Source organism: Pieris brassicae, chromosome 6 (assembly GCF_905147105.1).
Source record: "Pieris brassicae chromosome 6, ilPieBrab1.1, whole genome shotgun sequence".
Classification (NCBI taxonomy): domain Eukaryota; kingdom Metazoa; phylum Arthropoda; class Insecta; order Lepidoptera; family Pieridae; genus Pieris; species Pieris brassicae.
In genome coordinates, this window is record NC_059670.1 from 16212906 (window position 1) to 16237002 (window position 24097).

Below are 24097 nucleotides of genomic sequence, written 5' to 3' on the forward strand. Positions count from 1 at the left end.
AATTGAATTTTCATTCAAAATGGATGAAGGAGTGTAAAATTTTTAGGATCAAGTGCAGTCCTAGTTTCTGCAGTATTATTTGTTTTATAATAAAATCTGAATTCATTCTTTAATTTATTTATTTTTCTTATAAATAGTGATTAGATGTTATAAGTTATTTTTCAGTAATTTCTATGAACTCTAAAAGCGAAACTGACGAAGCTTCAAGGTAATTCTACGAATTTATTTTTCCCCTACGTAGGTATTAATTAATTTAATTTGCCGTCGTAAACCCCATTTATACTATTAAATCTATTTAGTTGTGATTACTTTAGAAATGAAGGTTAAGCTATTATTTTTGTGACTTTCTTTGTTTTGTTTACTTCACCATGACAAAATCCTATTATATATTTAGGGGGAGCGAAGCATCATCGTCAAATTCCGATCCTACCCCAGAGAGTTCCCAAGAAGAATCTACACCAATTTTATGTGCAGATTCAGGTCCTAATAATACTCAAGACATAATGAAAAGAGCAGCTGCCAAACAGTTAATTGAGAGATATTTCTATCAGTTGGTTGATGGCTGTGGTAATCCTAACTGTGACAATAAATACTGCGCTTCAAGTGGAGAGGTATTCATATACTTAACTTAGTCAAATTTATAAATAGAGTTTAAATACATGATTTATTTTTCAGGCACGCAATTTAACTCCAAATGAAGCAGCTGCTGAGGCTATTAAATTGTTTTACAAAGAAGCTCGTTTATGTGATAGCCTTCCCAACAAAATTCCCCGTATTGAAGCCTGCTGTGAATCTAGCACTGGGTAATAATTGTAAAAACACAATATGTTGTGCAACTCGTAGTGCTTATATAAACTGAAAATAGTCTTTACTACATATTAGTCATATTTATTTTACAGCAACAATGTTAATGAAAATTCAGACACAGAAAATAAAGATGATCAGAACTTGGATAGCCCTTCCTCTAGTTCATCACCAATCTTTAGTGAAAATTCTAAAGCAGAAACTAGTCAAAGTGTATATCCGTTTGAATATAAGAAACTAAGTAATAGTAAGTGCAAGATGCAGTTTATATAATATATTCTATAATATAAAAAATAAATATATAAATTATTAGTAATAAGATTACCAGTCTTTAAAAAAATTTATAACTATTGTCTATATCAGATGTTGCACCACTGACAGAGGAAAAAATATATGAGTTATGTGATGAATGTATCAGAAACAAATCTCCAGAAGCCTTAATAAGTACCATTGCCAGAACCTTTACCAAGCCCTTAATATTAGCTAGAAGTTTTATGAAAGTGGATAATGTATCAAATAGTGCTAAAGAAGACAAGCAAGGTGAGAGTTAAAAATAATCAAATAGTATATTTTCACATACTGATCCCACCCAGTCCACATGTGACCATTGTAGCAAGTGAATAATGAGGAAAGTGGCTCTTTAGTATGGATGAATTACTAGCCATGTTATAAACTGTCAGTGAGTCTTGAGCTTTTGGGCTAATCAAAGCAAGTCCAGTGATTGTTATATTTATAAGTTAATATAAGTTTTAAAATATCATATATTTTATTATCTGACTTGCTAAAATTTGATTAAATTTTATTTCATTGTTGCTGTGTTTTTGGATTTAATAATACAAATTAATGATTTTCAGATAAAGAATCTGAAGCAATGTGTTCATCAAGTGACCCTGATAAGGATGTGGATAGTGCTTCAGGGCCCACATTGGATGTAGCCTCATGTAGACGAGCCTTTGAATATCTTTCAAAAGTAAGAATGGTATTATACACACATAAATAACATATCCAATAATATAATATATCTTGTTGGCTGTTGTGGTTGGTTATCTCTTGTAAGTAGAATTTAAAAACCATGGACTTTGCTAGTTTCAAATAAATCTGAAATCAACTATGCTTTGGAAATAGTATCTTGAACAATTGCTTTTTTATTAGTTTATTTTTTGGTAAACCAAAAGGCAGGGTTTTTTTTATTACCTAAAACTAATTATAATGTTTGTAATACAAACTTTCCTGTGATATAGAACAAAGTCATGGATTGATTGTGTTTTGTTTGTATATCAAAACTATAAACTGGTTCATTCACAGGTGCCAACAGTACAGTACAGCTCAGCATTTGTAATAATTCTGGCCACATTGGCAGAGTATTTACAATTGGATATGAAAATGTCCCAAACATTGAAAATGGATGATATCATTACCTGCTTCGTCATTGCATTTGAAGTCAGAGACCTTGGCTGTAGTGATTACTTAGAGGTCGCTTTGCCTGCACTCTGCAATGCTGCAGAACAATTACCTATTAAAGGTATTTGAATGGTTAAGGCGGGTTATTGTATGGATTTTGTTCATAACTAATTATGCATGTTGGTAACTAGTTGTTGTATCATTAAACTTGAAAATGGGTAAAATCTTGGAGTTACAATACAATGCTTACTAAGATGACCAGTATAGAAATGCCGTTTTCCATTACTGTCCATAGATGGCGATTTACTAAATAAAATATTTGAGTTATATAACTTATAAAAAGTTTGAATTTAATTTCCAGGTCAAGCTAAGTTGGCTCGCATTTGGGGGGAGCAGTGCAAAGATACCCTACGACATATTCTAGAAGCCTTACAACAATTGATTACTCTAAGAGTCATATCGACAAACTATAGTGCGGGGTACCAGCTGCAAGACGATCAGAATGTTACCAGAGCGACCAAACTTATGAAAGTAAGTAAATATAATGAAAAATTTATCAGTTTTTATAAATAAATCGTAAAATATACTAGTTATGGATGCGATTTCGTTTGCGTGGAAATAATGAGGGGAATTTAAAAGCATATACACGTTTTCGTTTTTAATATTGTAAAAATATACAACCAGAACGGGAATATGATTTTTTTAAAAGGTAACGTTAAAATTTTTCTGAAGTGTATAAAATTAATTAAAAGAGCAATGTTGGCTTAGTGGCTTCAGCGTGCGACTCTCGTCCCTAAGGCTACGACCTTAGTTCGATCCCCGGCTGTGCACGAATGGATTTTCTTTCTACGTGCGTATTTAACGGAAAACATTGTGAGGAAACCGACTTGCCTTAGACCCAAAAAGTCGACGGCGTTCGTCAGGCACAGAAGGCCGATCACCTACTTGCCTATTCAATTCACAAACGATCATGAAACAGATACAGAAATCTGAGGCCCAGACCTAAAAGGTTTTAGCGCCATTGATTTATTTATTATTTTCTTAATTGTCGTGTTGTCATATGTCAGAGAAATATTTACTTCATCTATATTAACATCGTCATTACCGAATTTAGTGGGCGCTACGCAGTGCAAGTACTGCCAGGAATAATACAATTTTATCAATTCCGTTTTACACCCCTAAACAACCACAATTTAGACTAAATTGTATGAAGCAGTGAGTTCAAGGCACCGATCTCACTTATAAACAATAATCTTTTCAACCCAACTCGAAGATCTGATCACCACAATGCTTTTCTGAATACTAAATCAAGGCCTTAGTCGAGATGCAGTCATTTTCATACAAATTTAGTTTTCGACTTTCTACATACACTACTATTAAGGCATCTTGACTAAGGCCCCAGAACTGTTCCGCTTCCGCTTTACGTACAGTCAAGACGTTGCTTCGAACCTAAACGAGGCGCGTGCTCTGCTCTGATTGGTCGTAACAATATTCGCACTTTTATTCCTTAACTAATGATTTTTAATACACAAATAACATCAATTTACATTATGATTCTTGAAATAAATTATTACTTTTCACAGAGCGTCCATTTTCGTAATAATGTACAATTTGTAAACGTTGTTGAGGCGTAAGTCTTTCGATGATGAAATGTCAATGAAAAATGTATTTAGTTCGACGGTAGTCACGCGTGACATGTCAATAAAACTTTTGGAAAAAGTACCTCCAATTTAATTAAACTTTACAAATAGACAATGAAAAATCAACGATCGAGTTGGTGGAACAATTGACTCGAACTCGAATAAGTTGATTTTTTATTAAAAAGCTAAAATCATTATTTTGTGAGTATATGCCCATGGTACGCTACGAATCAATATGGGGTGTTTTAACTGTGCAGTAACAGAGTTACAGCATCAAAAAGTATATAACCTTTACTTTGGTCACATTATATACGAAAGAGTAGCCCCTTAAAACTTAAAAGAGTGTGAGAGAGAGATAAAGAGAGAGAAGCGTTTCACTCCCCAGATGGCGCAAATTCTTACAGGGCACGGAGCCTTTGCATATTACCTGCATAGGTTTAAAATTAGGACAAGCCCAACATGTCCCTGCAGTGATGAAGAGCAAACAGTGGAACATGTGCTTTTACACTGCCCTATATTCACATCGTCCAGGCACGACCTGGAGCAACAAATGCAAATGACTGTAGACCGTGGCGGCCTACAGGATATGTTAATAAAGCACAGACCGTGCCTGGAACGGTTCTGCGTAAAAATTATTAAATATTTAAAGGAGGCAAACAAAACCGAAAGAGCGGGTCTCGCGAGGAATTGCGCCCCGATTCGCCCATGAATATTGTAAATAAAAATATTACCGATGTAGCCGGGGCGTATTTCGCGACGCCTGCCATTCGCGAACTAAATGTATATTGTTTTTATTTTTGTAAAAAAAATGTGGTATAAAAAGTCCCTGGACAATATGGCAGGGGAGTAGAGGGTTATAAATTTAAAAAAATGAAAAAAAAGAGTGGCCCGGTCTTGGAATCTAGCCTTTCTCGATAAATGGACTGTCCAACAAAAGAAAATTAATTCGAACCTGTACTTTAGCAAACTCTTAATAATATTAAATGATCTTTTCAGATAGTGTACTACGCAAATATGATATCTGGGGTCATGGAATCGGATACGTTGAGAGAAGAGCCGGTGGTGATCACAAATCAGTTGGATCCACTTGGAGACGCCTTGGACCACTTGTACCCGTTAACTTCTATTAAGAACTTAAAGCAAGCTCAGCCTGAAGACCCCTTAGGTAATTATTTTTAACCGACTTCCAATAAGGTGTGACCTGTATTTGTATCTCAAAAACTACTGCACGGATTTTAACATTCTAAATTGATATAAAAAACACAAATAGTTGTAGGTTAAATACATCTACCAAATTTTTAAATTGTTTTTTAGTGTAAGTTTTTGAAGTGAAACTTCTTTATCGGCATTGTAAAAGATTTACCGTATATATATATATATATATATATATTTTACAATAAGGTAAAATGTAGTAATTGTATTGTTTGTATTTATGTCTATGATAATAAAAGCGTTATGTTAAACTTTATCTAATTTAACATTATTTAACCAATTTCTGTAAAGTTGCATATATTAGATAATTTTTCGAGAAATAAGGTCATAAGGAAGTTTCACTTCTTACGTGTGTACACTAGTACACGCGCACATTTTTTTAAATGTTCTTTTATGGTTCAGATATATTTTTAAGACCTTTGCTGGCAAACCAGAAACCATTTGTTGAAAACCATTAACTGAAATTTTTTTTTAGCTGTTGAATTAGGTATAAATGTATTAGACTCTAGGAAACCATATATAGCTTTTGAAGAATTTTACAACGAACCACTGAGTGATACAATTGAGATGGATATCGATTTTGCTAATTATAAAACTGATAATAGTGGAGGTAAGTTTTTGTTTTTAGGATCAGAGGGCAAAGGGGCTGGGCCCATCTGATGTTAAGTGATACCGCCGACCATGGACACTCAATGCCAGGCCAGACGTGTTGAGAGTGCGTTGCCGGCTTTTCAATATTGGTACGCTCTTGTCCTAAGTCAAATTGGTTCGTTATTATTACTAATATAGATATTAGTAAGAATTTGGCCGTGTGGCCGATCCCTGAGGTCGTAGGTTCGATCCACGTGTACCAATTAACTTTCTAAGTCTCGGTCGTACGGTTAAAGAAAATATCGTAAGAAAACTGGTATGTCTCAAATCCAATAGATGACATGTGTAGCTAGAAGGTTGACCTGGCTAGGAAATAAAAATTATCAAAGAATCAAATGGCAATCTGTGGCCAATGCTCGGCTTGTAGCTGGAAGTAAAAATCTGAATAATACAGGAAATAAATTTTAATTGTCTTGGTAATTTCATACGTAGTCGGTCCCAAAGTTCTGTCATGGAAATAATGATAAAAAAGTACTGATCGGTTTTTAATGAATGATATGAGTGATTTATAGTACATTAATTAAAGAAAATTACGTATTTTTGAGCAACTTGAAAAATAGTACTCGGCGTGTACCCACAGCGCTGCAACGCAATAACAGCCTTTCGGTTTTCATTCAATGTCCACTCCATCGTGAAAAATTAGAGGAAGTGATGGTTTGTATTATTATAAACTTATTATTATTATGTAAATAATTATAATTTTATAATAATACAAATAGCTTTAATCCGGTTAGAGTTTGATTTTTGTTTTAAATAGTCACATTCAAAAATAGAATGCAATATTTTTTTTTTTTATAAAAACATGTTCGAATTTAAAAATAATGTGCCAGTGAATTTTGGAACCGACTACGGAAATAAATAAAATTTCTTATTAAATTCTACATATTTATCTGTGTAAGATTTAATATAATTAAGTAAGACTTTCGTGTGTCAAAAATATATTAATTGCACTAAGTTCAACCTTGAATTTTTCCATATTATTATAAAAGTCATTTACGCTACAACCCTTGGTTTTGGAGTCAGATTACTGTAGTAATTGACAAGACCAGTCTGGTTTCGATACTACTAAAAAAGCGTTGATGTTTGAATGGGTTGGTGCCCTTAATTTTGCGCAATATTATAATGAAGTATAGTTTTGTTATTGTTATATATATATCATTCGTCATAGTACATTTTTACTGGTGGATAGAAAAACCGTGTCAAAAAATGTTTTCACCAGTGTGGTGATTGTATTTTTGTATTTGTGCAGTGTTGTATTTTTTTTTCTGATTATGTATAAATAAATAAAATTAGCATGTATTAAAATACTACAAGGATTACATTCTGGCCATGTCACAATTTTTCTTACTAGACACGACCTCTGACGGAGTGACAGCCTCCAAATTCTTCCACTTTTCTCTCATCCTCGTTATGTATACAATTAATAAATTGTGAGCAGTGTTGGCCTAGTGGCTTCAGCAGGCTCGTCCCAGAGGTCGTAAGTTCGATCGCCGACTTCCCGTGCACCAATAGACTTTCTGTCTAACTTCTTTAAAACCCAAAATGTCGATGTGCGTCAAGTACAGGTTGCTTATCACCTACTTGCCTATTACATTGTACAGTAATCTGAGGCCTAGACCTAAAAAGGTTGTAGCACTACTCGTTTTTTTTTCTTCAATAAATACATAACCTTGAAATATGAGTCGCATGCTTCAGCCAACAACGTGTAATAATTTATTTTCAAAATTCCAGGTAAAAAATTCTCATTCCTCAAGTACCCATTTATACTTACTGCTGCAACTAAGTCGTTAGGCCTGTATTATGAGAACCGAATTCGGATGTACTCGGAAAGACGCGTGTCTCTTCTGCACGCGGTCGTCGGTGCCTCACCACCTATGCCTTTCTTGAGGCTCAAAGTGAGACGATCTCACATCATTGATGATGCATTGGTAGAGGTGAGTCCTGTAATTGTTTATGTTGAATTATTTTTAAATTTAGGAAAAAGATTAAATGTCACTGGCTAACTTATTTCATCTTTGAAAATTTCATTAAATTTGGTTTAGTGTCTGCTAAGTAAAAAAACTAAAAAACAAAATTCACACAATGTAAATATTTTACTTTTGTCCAACGAATTTCCGATTTTCAAGACATGATAAACAATGCAGGCTTACTATGTAATTAAGTAACAGCTATGCTAAACACAACATCTGTTCTGTGTTAGTTCTGTGGTGTCCTTGCTGTTTTTAAAGAAAAAAACTGACGATGTGATGAGACAGGCGAAGTTTATTAAGTTATCTGTCTCTTTTCATCACAGAGTAAATACAATTTATAAGAGATAGACCAAAGAGTTAAAAATGCAATTAGACAGATTCAGTTTCAATAAGGGGTAAAATGTTTTCAGCTTGAAATGATAGCAATGGAGCGAGCTCTAGATCTGAAGAAACAGTTGGTGGTGGAGTTTGAAGGTGAACAGGGCGTGGATGAAGGCGGAGTCAGTAAGGAGTTCTTCCAACTTATTGTTGAGGAGATCTTCAATCCCGATTATGGAATGTTTACCCAACAGCCCGATTCGCATACTGTATGGTAAGTATCATAAATATTTTTAGCTCCATAGTGACATTGCTCAAAACGGCAAGTGCGTTGCATGCCTATTAAGAATTGGTACACACGAAAGACATATAACATTACATAACTCAATGTTTCTGGTAGCAATCGTAACAGTCCGTCAAGTTGGCAGATATGATTTTTTTTAAATTTATTTTTTAGGCAGATATGATTAGAGTAAAATGATGTCATATTAACGCCATTTGTTGCCCCGAAGTTGCATATTCCTGTTCGATACATCTAAACTATAGAAAATAATCTTTCTCTTTTAATATTATACATATATTTTGGCTATGTTAATTTTCATTTTATCTGGCGAACTTCGTACCGCCCTAAAATAATCCAATGAATACAAAATAAATATTTCGTTCAATACTTTATTAAAAAATTAACACAAACAAACAAAACATTTTAAAAGTTTGAAATTATTATAATATTCGTCATTTTCCAAATATTGTGCACATGTCTTGTCGATTCGAAACCTTTAAAATAATTGAGATTAGTTTGAGAGGAGAGTTTACCGTAACGACGGTATAACATTAAACATAACCTATAAACGTTATGTATTGGATTTTTTTCTTTTCTTTTTATATATCAGTTTTCCAATGTTAAATTGATAGCTATTAATCTATTCGGGACGAAGATACATACAACATATCCATGAAGATACATAGCCATGTAAATCGGTCCAAAGTTCTCGAAGTATAAGTGTTTGAACAAACCCGACTTTGTTTTATATAAGGGTTCTATTTTTACCGAAAATGTTTTAAATTCAAAGTCATTTGTTCATTTAGTTAACACAATGTGTACTTATGAACGTCAATAAAGAAATACATCATTTTTTAATTCCGTAGAATTCTGACAGCTATCATTTTTGACATATCAGAGATTACAAACCTTTAGGCCGGGCACATTTTTCAATGTTAATACGAGTGAACATCTTAGTCTATGCATACAATTATTTGTTAGTGAATGTATCCATTTTATTAAGTACGGTCCTCCACATTAAAGATGGATTGATAATTACGTCCTTTTTCATCACAAACCTATTACATAAAAAAGAAGTTTGCCTCCTTTAAAAACGAAAAAAATTAAAAAAAACCCACAAATAAAGATAATATTTTTTTAAGCTTTTCTAAACCTGGAATTAACAGGCAGTGATGCCAGCAAAATAATAAAATAAAGTAATTAAAGTTAGTTCGATATATTTAAATATTTGTGTTTTTTTGTATTAGGTCACTTGAGTAAGTAAATATTAAGGTTTACGTTTTTGTAGGTAATACATAAACTTTTTTAGTAACAACAAACAACAACAGTAGTTAACAAACAAATGAAATGTCAGAATTCTACGGAATGAAAAATCAGAGTATAAATGCTTCTAATTTTTCATTTACTTTACGTTTACAATTATAATATATATATATATTTTTAAATTCAGGTTTAACCCCACATCATTTGAAACAGAGGCCCAGTTTACGCTTATTGGAATTGTACTAGGCCTGGCTATTTACAATAACATTATATTAGCCGTTAAATTTCCAATGGTCGTTTATAGAAAGCTCTTGGGCAAGAAGGGATCATTCCAAGATTTAGCTGATTGGAACCCCGTAAGTATTAGTGCGTCGAAATTATTACGATTAACTCAATAACTTATTCACTAGGATCTCTACTCATCATTTCCCATACATCTTTATATACAGTAGAACCCGTTTAAGACGATCATCCTTCATAAGATTTCTCGCATAATACGCCACTTTACGTCAATTTCTGCAAAATGAGACTTATTTTCATACATTTATTAACGCTTAATACGATTCGTCATCCCGTTTAATACGCCCGAGCCCGAGCCGAGAGGTCTAACCGAGCGCTCTAACGCGAGCCCCCAGAAGGGCCCGCTCGTGAAGAATATAGATATACTGCAGGGTTTTTCTGGATATTCTTTCATTGATGAAAATCAATCACAAAACGAGGCTCTAAGTGATAATGATGAAGACGAAGATGGGTCAACTCCGGTTTTGTCAAACGCCCAGGCATTATCAGCTGTTAATGATTTAAGACACTATGTAGCTTCTCTGGATCAAAATGAAGACGCACTGCAAAAGTTGAATTATGTTGAAATTATTTTAATTGCTAATGCATTAAAATCTTTCTGTCAAACCAAAATAAGTGATGTTTTAAATAATGTAAATATAATTACACTACGTATTTAATGTTATTTATAAATGTATAATTTAATACCTATATATACCAAAATTAGAATATAATACATAATAATATATAGTACGTATTATTTTCCATATCCTGCATAATACGCTTTCTCGCTTAAAACGCGAAATTTGAAGGCTTTAAAGTAAATTTAGATCATTTATTATTGGGTAGGAGCAAGTTGTTGCTCAAGTTTTATAATCCTCTGTAGATAGTGGTGGAAGTTGTGCAGAAGATAATAAGCAATATTAATTTCAGATATTATACAACGGTCTCAAAGACATGCTAGATTACGTGGGTGATGATTTGGCGGACGTGTACTATCAGACGTTTAGGATATGCTATACGGACGTGTTTGGGAACAATATATTCCACGATCTTAAGGAAAATGGCGACAGTTTATTTGTTACGCAGGATAATAAACGGGTTTGTTTAGAATTATATTTTAGGGTAATATTTATAGAGGACTTACACAACAACAACTTTTACACGACAACTTTTATGACGTCAGAAGTAATCTAATATTAATTCTGTGGTAACTCGGTAAACTTAAGCAGTTCTAAAAGCTCTATTCTATTACTACCAAGTGGCGATGGTAAGGCTCTCCAAGCACAGCCTCTTATTAAACCAGCTCGGCTTTCTTTTTCGTGGGGAAATACGATTTCCAACCTATCCAAAAACAACGCTAAAAGCATAGTATAGCATGTCTTCAGTCACCGTGACCACGCACGCTGTAAAGCACGCGAAACGTCAGAAAAAATTAAATTTAAAATTATGTAAAATAATTATAAGTATATAATAATACAAATAGCTTTAATCCGGTTAAAAAAATGTTGTTCTGTCAGTCAAGATTGATTACGATTTTTTGTATTTATTATACATATTAAATTTTTTAAAATATATCGAAAAAAAATTGTGTCATACAGTCAAATATCGTATTTAGTGTATGTTTCTAACGCCAGCTATAAGGAACTGCTAATAGCGCGAATTATATTTTAAAACATAAAAAATACGAAGCATTTTATTTTGTTGCCCTAAATTTGTCCCGTTTTCAGTGGGGAATTTTTTTAGTAGCAACATTTATGAAATGTCAGAAATTCTACGGAATAAAAAATCAGAGTATAGAGCTTTCATTTATTATTAATGTCGATTCCAGGAGTTCGTAGATCTGTACGCAGAGTTTCTGTTGAACCAATCCGTCGATACGCAGTTCAAGGCTTTCCGTCGTGGCTTTGTGATGGTGACTGATGAGAGCCAGCTCGGGTCACTCTTTAGGCCAGAAGAGGTTGAAACCCTCGTATGTGGTAGTAAGGTTAGTCTTTTTGAACATTACTTAAAAGTTGGAAATATAGTGTTAAGAAAACGATCCTATTTATAAAAATAACTGTTAAATTGTGTTTTCGCTGTGATGAAACGAGATAGATGAATATTTTAGTTATTTTGAAGGGTGCCGGTTTTCTTAGCATTATATATGTTGTGTAGACATATAATAATAATTAAGCCTCATTTATTCCTTGAAAATTTACAAAATAAACACACACACAAAAATATATATGTATATATATATTTTCCATTTTTTTTTCAAGGACCTCTTTTTGAGTATAGGCCTCCTCCAACTGGCTCCATCTCTCTCTGTTTTGATTGCATTTTTCTCCCAATCCTCTCCACCAACTTTCTTAAGCTCGTCAGCCCACCGTGCAAGAAGGCGACCACGCTTTCTTTTTCCTGGTGGCCCTTTCCACTTTGTTACCCTCTTTGTCCATCTGTCATTGTTCTTTCGAGCGGTATGACCCGCCCATTTCCACTTAGTTTTTTGCAATGGGATAGTGCATCAATAACCTTCGTTTTGTTTCTAATTTGTGTACTTCTGATCTTGTCCTTCAGTTTTAAATTTAATACATTGCGTTCCATTGCTCGTTGACAAGTTGTTATTTTTCTATTTGTGTTCGAGTCGAATATCCATGATTGGCTACCGTAAGAAATACATGGCAATATACACGTGTCTAAGACTTTCTTTTTTAAGTATATTGGTATCTCTGCCTTCAGTACTTCTTTGTATCCCCAGAATTTGTTCCATGACATCCTAGTTCTCCTATCAACTTCATCATGATGCCGTGAATTTTTAAAAGATATTTCCTTACCCAAGTAGATGTAGTTCTGCACGTATTCTAAGGGGTATCCATTAATTTTGACCGGATCTTGTAGGTGATTTGTCATTATTTTTGTTTTGTTTTTGTTTAATTCTAATCCTATTGCTCGACTAACAGAACATAGTTCGTTTATCATTTCCTCTATTTGTAGTGATGTTTCTGAGAAGAAAACGATGTCATCAGCAAATCTTAAGTTGTTTAAGTAATTACCGCCAATAATTATACCTTTTTGTGTCCAATTAAGCTTTTGCATTATGCTTTGAAGTGCTGTTATAAATAAGGCAGGAGAAAGCGGGTCACCCTGTCTAACCCCTCTTTTAATGGCTATTTTAGGTCCCCTTTTTTCTAGTTTGACTCGGCTTACACTTTTTGAGTAAATATCCTTAACTAGTTCAATCACCCCTGATGGTACCTTACATTCGTGAAGGGCATTCCACATACTGCTGTGTGATATGGAATCGAAAGCTTTTGCGTTTGTTATAATTGCTGTTAATAAAAAATTTCCTTGGATTATGGCTTCGTTGGGTATTCCATCCGGACCACAAGTCTTTTCTTTTTTTAGCTTGTCTATCTTTCTTAGGATTTTAGGAATTTTTTAACTATTTCTGGTGAAGTAGGTAAACTGTGAAAATTTTCATAAGGTGCAGTTATATTTCGTTCCTCATATAGTTTTTGGAAGTACTTTGTAGCAATCTCAATTATCTTGTTTCTAGAATACTCTTTTTGCCAATTTGGTTTCCTTTCAGGCTTGGTATCCAGGTTTTAAAAGTATTCAGTTCCTTAAGGCGTTTCTTAACTCTACCTTTTTTAAGTAATTGATTTTCCAGTGTCTTTAGTCTATGTGCCTCATATTCCCTTTTTATATTTTTGTGTACAGATTTATAAAGAAAGCTAAGCTCTTCCTTTTCACCTCGTGACAAAGGTTTTTTATGTTGCAATTCACTCCTTCTTTTTAACATATTTCTTGTTTTATCTGAGATAATACGTCGTCGTTGAGTTTTTATGATTTTTGCTGAATTTAGGCTTTTTAAAATTATTTGTTTTAATTTTTCATAACATGTGTCGACGTCATCCCAAATATTCAAACTGATGTATTGTAGATTAGATTCTAAGCTTTCGAGAAAAACTTTTCATTACATATTCTGGATACAAAAGTTTTATTCGCACTATACTCAGCCCTACGCAGTTTTATTTTTTCCAATGTGAAAGTGCTTCTAATTAAGTTGTGATCACTTGGAAAATTAAGATTACATATCACTTCAATATTAGTAAAAAAAAAAAAAAATGACAGTATGTAGTATATCTGGGTCTTAGTCTTTTTGGGGGAAAGCCATGTCCATATTTTTTTTAGTATTTTTCTAAAAGTACTATTAATAAAGGTGAAGTGAGTTGAAAGTGAACAAGACTTTCTCCTCTTTTATTCCTTGTACCATAACAATATTGACCTATAATGCGTTCCTAATTTTTTTGCTGTTGACCGATACAAAGGTTGAAGTCTCCCATAAGAACAACGATTTTGTTGCTTTGATCAATAGCGTGTTGGAGTTGGTCGTAAAACAACGACATCTCTGTATCATTGGTGTCGCTAGTAGGAGAATATGCTTGAATAATTGAAATATATTCGTCTACAAAGACTAAATTTATGACACATACTCGTTCTGAAATTGCTATAAAACTATCAAAATATGGTTTTATGTTTTTCCTTATTAGAAAACCAACGCCATATAATCCTTTAGTTTGGCCGTAGTGACAAAAAATATGCTCTTGGTCTTCCAATATATTATATCCTATTCTTCGAATCTCAGAAAGCCCGATAAAATAAAGTATGATATTACTTTATTTTTGAAATAGCTTCTTTAAACTCATAGACATATATATAAAACTATACTTATGTATGGTAAATCAAGAACAAGTACAGTACTTACACATTGTAAAATACGTAATAATAATAAATTGTATATTAAATAAGAACCAAGCCTACATGACAAATAGTTTATTTTAACTTATGAGACCCCGTTATCTAACGCTCAGTTTGAGGACAAGTTAAAGTACTGATCTTGCTTGATATGAATAAGTCGATATAAAATGATAAAAAAAAGAAAAGCTGCATAGAGCAGTACAAAAAACTACAGTGTTTGCCAGTTACATCTGAAGAGGTTGAAAAATCATTTTCATTTTTGAATTCGTTTTTTATTTCGTCGAAGTTTACATTTAATTTGGAAAAAATAATACAAATAAATAATAATAATATAATTTTTCATGTCTTATTTAATTTAATAAAGCTATAGCACTAAATCTGGCAGGTCTCTGTTAAGTTGAATCTGATCTTTTTGATTTTATATCTAGATCTAGATTTGACTAACTAACAAGTAGTTTTTATTGAAAATGCCCCATCACTTTGCCCCCAACAGAGCGTAGATAAGATAAGGAGTTAACTTACAAGTCCTTAACAATTGTCAACTTACATTAATAAATAAATAAACTAAGATATAAACTTGAAATTATTATAATCATATTGTTCCAGGACTTCGACTTCAATGAGCTTGAGAAATCAACGGAATATGACGGAGGCTACACAGCAGAATCACAAACAATCAAAGATTTCTGGACCATTGTTCACAGCTTCTCATCAGAGGATAAGCGAAGGCTTCTACAATTCACAACTGGGTCGGACAGAGTTCCAGTCGGGGGTCTTAGTCATTTGAAACTAGTTATCGCAAGAAATGGGCCGGATTGTGATAGACTGCCCACAGCTCATACATGTTTTAATGTTCTCTTACTACCAGAGTATGAAAATAAAGATAAACTTCAAGATAGACTGATGAAAGCTATAAGTTACTCGAAAGGCTTTGGCATGCTTTAGATTATTGATAAATGAAATAATAAATTTTCAAATTTCAAATTTGTTTTTAATTGTAATTGTTGTGCAATGTCTCCCATTGAGTTAAAAAGTTAAAAATTGAATTGTGTTAATTGTTGTTTTGAAGCTTTGAAATGTATTTTGGATTTTTCACACCAATTGTGATGTTGCCATGTTTAGTCGTTTTTGATATTTAATAAAAAAGGAATGTGTTATGCAATCGAAATATAAAATAGACAATTAAACAAACGTATACAATATTTTTTTTTATTAATAGTAAATTATATAAAAATAATCTGATAATTTTGCTATAATTTTTAGGTAAATTATACGACTTAAGACGATCTTAAATTAAGTTTGAATTTTGTTCTTTTCTTTCCGCTTTACATTTCTCTTTACAGCAAAACCTGTACGTACACGTATACGTTTGACGTTTACGTGCAATTGCAGTACAACTCCAAATATGTTTTAATTCATAATAATATGGGACACTCTGTTGATAAGTCTACAATAATCTGCAAAGAAATAATATATATAAGTTTAGATAACTTTCAAATTTCGTATCAGTGAGAGTAAATTTAATTGATAATATTAACACTATATACTTAAGGGAACATCAATACCTAATATTCTAAAAATATCAGAAATTCTACCTTTTAAGAAGCCAATAAATTAATTTGATTGCAATTAGTAGAAATTAAACTTGTTAGTTTGCACAGATATTCGGGAGATATATTGCTTTTATTCATAAAAACTAAATCAGTGTTATTGCACCGTTATAACTTATGTACTCATCTGTCCCTTTTCATCCCAGCGCAAACACAATTTGGCAGAACGAGGCGAAAGAGTAATTTAGTTTGTATAATAATAGTCCAAGCGGGGATTTCGGGATACTACAGCGTTATTATTAATATACGTTGTACCTGGTTAAGTACCTCCACTTAATATGAGCCCCATATACATGGCGAAGGATAAGTAACTAATCTGATCGATTAGTAAAACAAATTAAGCAGAGATTCTCGAGCGCGTCTGATTAAGGTAGAGTAGTTAATTACATGCTGAAAAGTCTATATTTCACTAAACTGACAATTTGGTACCTAAAGAAAGGGAAGGAAAGGAAAGTTGTAAAAAAAAAATTCTCGCGCGTGGCTAATTATTTTTTAGATTTTCAAGGATGACGAAAAATCTGAAAATTTTCAGAAGCCGAAGTAACAAAAATTCGTCGATACAGTTTAATACGTGCTGCTGCAGGATGCCCATATTTCGCTCTCCACGTTTGCATTCCTATCTCACATTCACATTCCTTTCTCTATCTATTACTCCGTCCGCTGATGTTTCTGATGCCATGACAATATCACAGCTGATCACACAGACCTATCGTGCCATTATATAATTTATAACGTATTACTAATTTTTAAATGAGCCATTTTTTGTTATTTAAATATCACTTTTGTGAATTAAAAATATTAACTATGAGTGATATTAACATAAAGTGTGTTTTTTTTGTGGTGAAACTACTTTGCAAAAACCAATAAAAAATACATAAGAAACATTACAAAAATGTATAAATACTTTAGAATATAGTCGGAGCAAGCCGGTTCTCCAAAGATCCCGAACAAAATACTTAACTTCAACTTTTGATAGAATCTTCATTAATTGACTACTATACAATATTATATTTTTTGAGCATTTTTTAAAAGAAAATATTTTATAATAACTACAAATCTTCTCCTTGAACAACTTTTTATTTGCTATTTCCGGATCTTCTCAATCAATTAAGATCAATTTTTTATTTATTAAGTATCAGTTTAGGCTAATCGCTCCAGATAATTAGACAGCACACCTAGGATATAAAGATTAATCAGACGCGCTCGATTATTTTTTTTGCTCATTTTCAACCCTTACGTACGAATACCCCGATTATGCAAACAATAAGATTAACGTACGTACATTAATAAAAATACGTAGGTCTTGGAAGCTCTCAATATGTGTCGCGCTCGAGTATATCCCCCCGTCAATACAAGAATATACATTATATAACATCTTTTTCTTTTTTTTATTTAAGCTTCGCAACTCAATATGTCTCTATGACGCTCTAGTAAAACCCCATCCCCAACGTGGGCTCTCCTACTATAAAAGGGGTAGATCTTATTTATAACTATAACCATATAGTTATTCAAATGTTCTAATTTTTATCGTAAAAAGTAACTTAGTGTTTAAGCGGCTTGCTTGCTTTGGTATGAACAAAATTCTAAAATTATTTTCTATAACGAACGTTTAATCTAAACATTCATTAGTAATACCTAGAATCTAGTTGTGAGACGATCACCTTATGATGCACAATGTTCTTCAGTCGTAAGTCGTGCACGGCCAACGGGAAGGGTTGTCGACAAGGAGGAGATGCAGCGCGAATAACATTCGCTGTTTGAGCTATATCAGCAGACGCGCGCCGAGTTTGCCGGTGCCTAAGACAAAAACACTTAAACAACACTTCAAACTTAGCGCTAAGTATTACCCACGTATGTCAAATGCATTACGTTGACACACTGTTTTCGACATGACAGTATTAATCTTCTGAAATTCTTTTTGAATTTTGGCTAAGAAACATTGAGCGATGCTTGCACTCAGGGCAGATCTAATTCTCGTCATTTATGACCCTCCACCCCCACACGAGTCAAAGGTTAAATTTGTTTGACAAAAATGTGTGCGTGTACTAGTGTACACACGTAAAAAGTGAAATTTCTTTCTGACCTTATTTTTTCGAAAAGTGATGGACTATATGCAACTTAACAGAAACTGGTTAAATAAAGTTAAATTAGATAAAGTTTAACAAAAAGATTTTATTATCATAGACATGAATACGAATAATACAATTATTTCATTTTAACGATAAAGAAGTTTCACTTCAAAAACGTTTTATTTTGTTCATGTTTTACTAAGGTTACTATACTACTATACTACACATAAACTAAGTGTATTATCAAAAGCAATTTTAACAACATAACACTTGTGTGTTACCAAAGTTACCTATGTTTCGCATCACAAGTACAAGCTGTTGCTGTGTAAGTTGCGGCAGCGGCGAGTCTCTTTTCGTGTCGTGAACAAACATGTCTGATATCGGAGGGTGATAAAACTCCCGTATTGAAAGGCGCAGGCGCACTACTATGGCGTAGAGACCGGGATAAGGATGCGTAAGTCGGGGCTGCTACTCGTTCAACCTGGAAATGGTTTTCTTTTGCCAGACCAGGCCTTTCTATGTATCCATTTAACACTCACTCGTAAGGAAAGGAACACATCGTGTAAAAACCGGCATATTCATGCTTTGCAAAAATCGACAGCGTGTGTCTGGCACAGAAGGCTATTCGCCTACTTGTCTATTAATCAAAATAAATGATCACGACACAGAAGTCTGAGAGACATACGTGACATGTTTAAAAAAGAGGGATGGATGATAAACACTAAGGTACATTCAGTATCACCTAAATAGATTAATTTCTGGTAATGTATGGAAGGTCGCTAACGTAATACCGGTTTATAAGAGTGGCTCACGGTTAAGTATTGAAAACTATCGCCCAATATCGATACTTAAACTTTTTAGTAAAGCCTTCGAAAGGATCATTTATATAGCCATACAAAAAAAGTATTCATTTCCAAATGAACAGCATAGTTTTGTTAATAAAAGTTCTACGATAACTTAACCGTGTTCACGAACATGTACTATAAAGTATTTTGAACATTTTTGTATATATTATGTATCCATCATTGGCTATATCTTTAGTATAATAGTTTTTTGTAATATATAATTTAGGTTAGCTGTAGGTACGAAATAAATAAATAAATATGTAAAACGATAAAATTTGGAAATAAATATTGTTTAATAAAAACTTTTTATATAATCATAAACACATTAAGGCTTGTTTGCTTCAATTATGTAATAAAAATCTTGACTTATCATAGGCGACGAAGATTTCATATTTATACATACATAAAAATATATAATACGTTTAATACGTTTTATTTGGAAGCGGACCATTTTTAAGGCCTAAGAAACGTTTTTTGTTCGCAATTGAAATATTTCAACTTAAAGAGAGATAAGAAAATTAAAATAAAACTGTATTATTCCTACATACATTTTAAAGTATAACTATTTAAATAAAAAACATTTTATTTCAAATTCACGTTATTGCCAAGCCATTCCCACTGACCTCAAAACTGGTCTTCCGTCTTCTTCTATGCGGTACAGTGGCTGGTTCTTTTTTTTTCCTGATGGATTGGTGGGGCGCGTTCTGTCCAAACAAACCTCGCTCTTCAGCCACTCGGATCATGTATTTCGCGTCGAGCCTCGTTATCTCCTGCGCGACACCTATTTTCATGTGTATCCTATACTTGCTACAACTTACTAATATTTGTATAGCAACGTTTAAGCAGTTCAAATATAAACTTTTATTACTATGTTAAATTTAATATTCATTATTAAATGTAATATTAAATTTAATTATAAAATAACGACAGACCTTTCTTTGTATTAAGCCAAGATAGCAACCATCTCGATCCAAGATGTAATTTATGTCCAATCCGTTACCCAGATTCGGCAAATCTTGTATTTCAAATAGATCACAGCTTGGTACCTAAAATTTACGCAACATGTAATGTTTAGTATAATACTAAAATACGCTATGTATAGTTGGAAGCCTGTAAACATTCTTACTAGCAATTGTTTAATCAAAAGCCGGAATACTTCCAACGCTGTATAAATGCCGAATCTTAGCTCAGAAAAGACAAATAAAAGAACGACAGACTTATTTTTAAAAGCTAGCTGAGTTTTAGACTTGTCATACTTACAAAAACATCGGGGCTGTCCTTATCCGGATCTCTGGGCCGATCATTTTCTGGCAAATCTATTTCCGGTATCGGTTTAGCCTTGTTACCTGGCCGGAAACCGATGTCAGCACTTTCAGCCCGTTTTCTTAAGACCATTTCTCTATTTTCGGATTTGTTTCTGGCCGTAGTTGGGGGTGAAGACAATGGTCTTTTGGGTGATTGATCGTAAGATGAATCTGTGTCCACTGTGTCCAAGTCTGTCCGAGCAGTTGCATCTAGAGTGGTGCACGAATCGGTAACCATGGTTTCTGCTGCTTCCTTTGATTTCGGTGTCTGTAAAGGCGGTTTTAGTCTAGCGATCGTTACTTATAAAATCAATTTATATAGTATATTAAAACCGTGGTTTATTTCTGTGTGTAAACCTTTTTATTTAAACCTGCATGTTAGTTTTCAGACGTCATTACATTACACAACTTAAATAAAAATTTGTAGGTTTAGTTCAGCATAGGTAAAACACTGACGTAACTTCAAAAATATAACTCGACCGCTTTAAAAATGTGAGCCAATGAAGGCAAGCAAGGTAAGGATAGTTCGCAATCATAATTATCGGTATGTAAACTTATCAGCTACATATTTAATTGAATTTACTAATAAGAGTTTGGTGTGCATTTTGTATGCACTTAAAAAAATATTAATAAAATCCATTTAGTCATACTCACATGATTATGATCTCTATGTTTCTTCTTGAGCAGCGCGTATCGCTCTCTAGCCAACCTGTTGGCTTCGGCTACAGCTCGGTTCACTTGGGCCTGGTTCTCTGCTTCCAGAGCCGAATGTGTTTCGTACAAGATCAGTTGTATCTAAATTGTTGTAATTGATAATTGTTGTATTATAGGAAATTATTGAGAACAGCTATTAAAAGTCTCACTCGATATTAAATAATATTTTACCCAAACGATAAACCTATAAAAAGGTATGGTATGGTAAGGTATGTAACGATGTTATACTTTGTTTTTTTTAATAAAGTATGTCATAGAATCGTTTTGCCGTTCGCTTTTATTTAAAATAAACGCAACAGAAGAACATAAAACGAAATGGTTCACCATCGTTTCATTTGTATTTGATTGTTATTGGCTAACGTTTGTGACCAATCACAAGCCAACGTAACGCGCCCGTGTTTTGCCTTTTGCCTATTAAATATTGTATTTTTCCTGACTAATAATTGATAAAGAATAATATGAATACTAAACAATCAAATGAATTATTATTATTTTATTAGAAATACCTGCGGCTTAGAGAGCAATGTTTTCAATGTTTTCTTTTGTTCCTCTAAAATTGATTGGACCCTTGCTTTACCATTTGTGTCTATCTCTGATTCAGTCAAGATCTGGAAGGTTTTGCTCATAATAAATTGATATGCATCTACAAATTAATCAGCTAAAATATCCAAAATACGCAATTAAAGCAAACACAATACAGATTAAATAGAAAACAATACTTGTACGATTATTGTATGAAAATGTGAATGATATGAAAATAAACATGAAAATTTTCTCGATTCACATATCTCGAACCTACCTCTAGCATAGCCAAATCGCCTCCGCGGCCACACACTAAGTCAATAGGGTCTGTGACGGCGGAATACGAATTAGGCGGAGTTGCCAGGGCTGCCACAACACCGTCTAAAGCGCTGATCACAATGGGCGTTTCGCTATACACAGCGTCGCCTACTACGCACACGGGCGACCCGGAATGCGGAGCTTCGGACGCGTCAATGCCGAGCTCTCGTAAAGCACAGACGTAGCTCTCCACTCTAAAGTGTAAAGATAATGACGATAGTGAGTTGTTTTAGTAAGTCTTTGCCACTGACATTTTTAATAGGCCCAACTAAAAATAAAGAGAAAACCACTGCCAGTACGACAGTTCCAGTATTTGGTTCCGTGTTATTCCGTATATACTCCTAAATTCTGTTTTAAAAATATGTTTCATAAGTGTAAATATGATTAAATGGATTTTGATTTAATTTTACTTTATATGTAATATGCAAATATTTCTGTAAGTAACAAAAGATTAAAATTTAATAGCTACAATTATTTACTTATGTCTATGATCGTTTGCATATATATAAACATACAAAAATCTTGTCCGAAGTCATGTACAGTGTGGGTTTAGTAGAAATTGTACAGTTGAATATCTTCGAACTAGATTATTTTCGTATTTTCAATAACTTTGACTTACTTATCACCAGCTCCAAAAACCACCAACTTTCCAAGTTCAGGGGTAATAGGTGCTGCTGGGGTCTGAGCTTTGAGAACCGCAGCTAACTCACGCAACTGCGCAGCTAAATACGCGGAACAACGCGGCGACGACGCGTGCGTTTGCGCAACGACACCTCGCAACGAATTTGCACGAAGAGCGCGGCACAATGTGGACGCGCCCTCACAAAATTCTCGCTCCTATTAACAAAATGTAAAAAATAAAATAAATCAATCAATGGCGCAACAACCATTTTAGTTCTGGGCCACAGATTTCTGTATCAGTTTCATGATCATTTGTTAATATAATAGGAAAGTAGGTGATCAGCTTCCTGTGCCTGACACGCTGTTGACGTTTTCTGTCTAAGCAAGCCGGTTTCCTCACGATGTTTTCCTTCACCGTTTGAGCGATTGTTAAATGTGCACATAGATGGAAAGTCCATTCTAGAGGATTGACCCTACGACCTCAGGGATGAGAGTCGCACGCTAAAGCCACTAGGCCAACACTGCTCCAAGTTCTCTTCCTACTACCAACCTATAACAATTATTTTCATTTCTCAAGAGGTTTTTCACTATCTAAGCTAAACGATATACATATTATATTTGCCTAAAATTAGCAACACTAAATATTATATTTATATAATATTATAGTATATTTGACTAAATTTAATTAATGTATCATTAAATATAATATTCATCGGTCATTCCTACCTGTAATACTATAATTCCTTCTTTCACCAAATCTGTCTGTCCTATGCTCGTGCTTGTCGGCGGCCGTAAGGTAATAAATCTAAAAAATGGGAATTTCAAATAAGAGTTAAATTTAAATTGGTACTAATACTGATAAGTCATTGGTTTATTAGTGTGGGTTTGCATTATATTAACTTTTTTTTATAATCATACAATCAGTCTTTGAGACTATAAGTAGTTACGTTGAGTGCTTCTAGACGTGTTAGGCGCGGCCTGCCTATTATTATTTAAACTCAGTCTGTTGGGTTGTCATGGTCAAAAATGTATCTCCGCTTTTTTCGTCGTGGAGTAGTTTCTCATATAGTTGTCCTGCTAGCTGATTGGGGTGCTTTAAAGTCTTAGTTTGTAGTTAAACCCATGAGTGGTTATTATATTAACATTAGCGACTTCAAACACACCTTGGACAAACCCTATCAAATCTATATTCTCCTGAGCATAGTTGACGTGAGTTGCTGTACGAATAACCAAGCTGTTGTAGTCGCTTTACAAGTAGTGCGACCTTCCTGAAAATATAAATAGTAAATTAGTAAATAAATAATATTTTATTCTTGACATAAATATGGTTGTGGCAAAATTGATATATCACTAGTCACTACACTAGGGTGTTGTGGATAACTAGATACTAATTATTCCGTGGTAAATGGTGCATGTTTCAATTTTTTTTAAAGAAAAAGTAGTTAAACAAAAAAGACCTTAAGTATGTGTGTGTGTATTTGACACAAGTGCGCTGTATCTGCGGTAATATAATATATTACGACTCGATTT

General features: G+C 33.5%; 2 protein-coding genes across 5 annotated transcripts in view; one reads left to right on the plus strand and one right to left on the minus strand.

The window, feature by feature from the left end:
- LOC123710762 (ubiquitin-protein ligase E3A) lies at window positions 1–15868 on the plus strand. Its single transcript, XM_045662928.1, has 16 exons — window positions 1–208; window positions 395–611; window positions 676–803; window positions 900–1051; window positions 1168–1344; window positions 1659–1774; window positions 2110–2326; window positions 2567–2736; window positions 4842–5010; window positions 5533–5667; window positions 7440–7642; window positions 8089–8270; window positions 9730–9898; window positions 10755–10922; window positions 11653–11808; window positions 15171–15868. The coding sequence occupies exons 1-16, from the start codon at window positions 174–176 to the stop codon at window positions 15507–15509; spliced, it is 2733 nt and encodes a 910-aa protein (XP_045518884.1). The 5' UTR covers window positions 1–173; the 3' UTR covers window positions 15510–15868.
- LOC123710763 overlaps window positions 15760–24097 on the minus strand; it is a 13484-nt gene continuing 5146 nt past the window's right edge. For 2 of the 4 annotated variants that reach the window (XM_045662929.1, XM_045662932.1), the window contains 12 exons: window positions 23731–23835; window positions 23294–23372; window positions 22566–22783; window positions 21906–22140; window positions 21613–21714; window positions 21047–21187; window positions 20349–20660; window positions 20021–20134; window positions 19712–19858; window positions 18534–18724; window positions 17836–17971; window positions 15760–16021 (listed from right to left, as the gene is read on the minus strand). In XM_045662929.1, the coding sequence (XP_045518885.1) occupies window positions 15980–16021; window positions 17836–17971; window positions 18534–18724; window positions 19712–19858; window positions 20021–20134; window positions 20349–20660; window positions 21047–21187; window positions 21613–21714; window positions 21906–22140; window positions 22566–22783; window positions 23294–23372; window positions 23731–23835 (1822 nt within the window). In that variant the 3' untranslated portion in view covers window positions 15760–15979. Of the gene's footprint in view, window positions 16022–17809; window positions 17972–18533; window positions 18725–19711; window positions 19870–20020; window positions 20135–20348; window positions 20661–21046; window positions 21188–21612; window positions 21715–21905; window positions 22141–22565; window positions 22784–23293; window positions 23373–23730; window positions 23836–24097 lie in introns of those variants that run through there. The other 2 variants (XM_045662930.1, XM_045662933.1) reach the window with 2 other exon arrangements.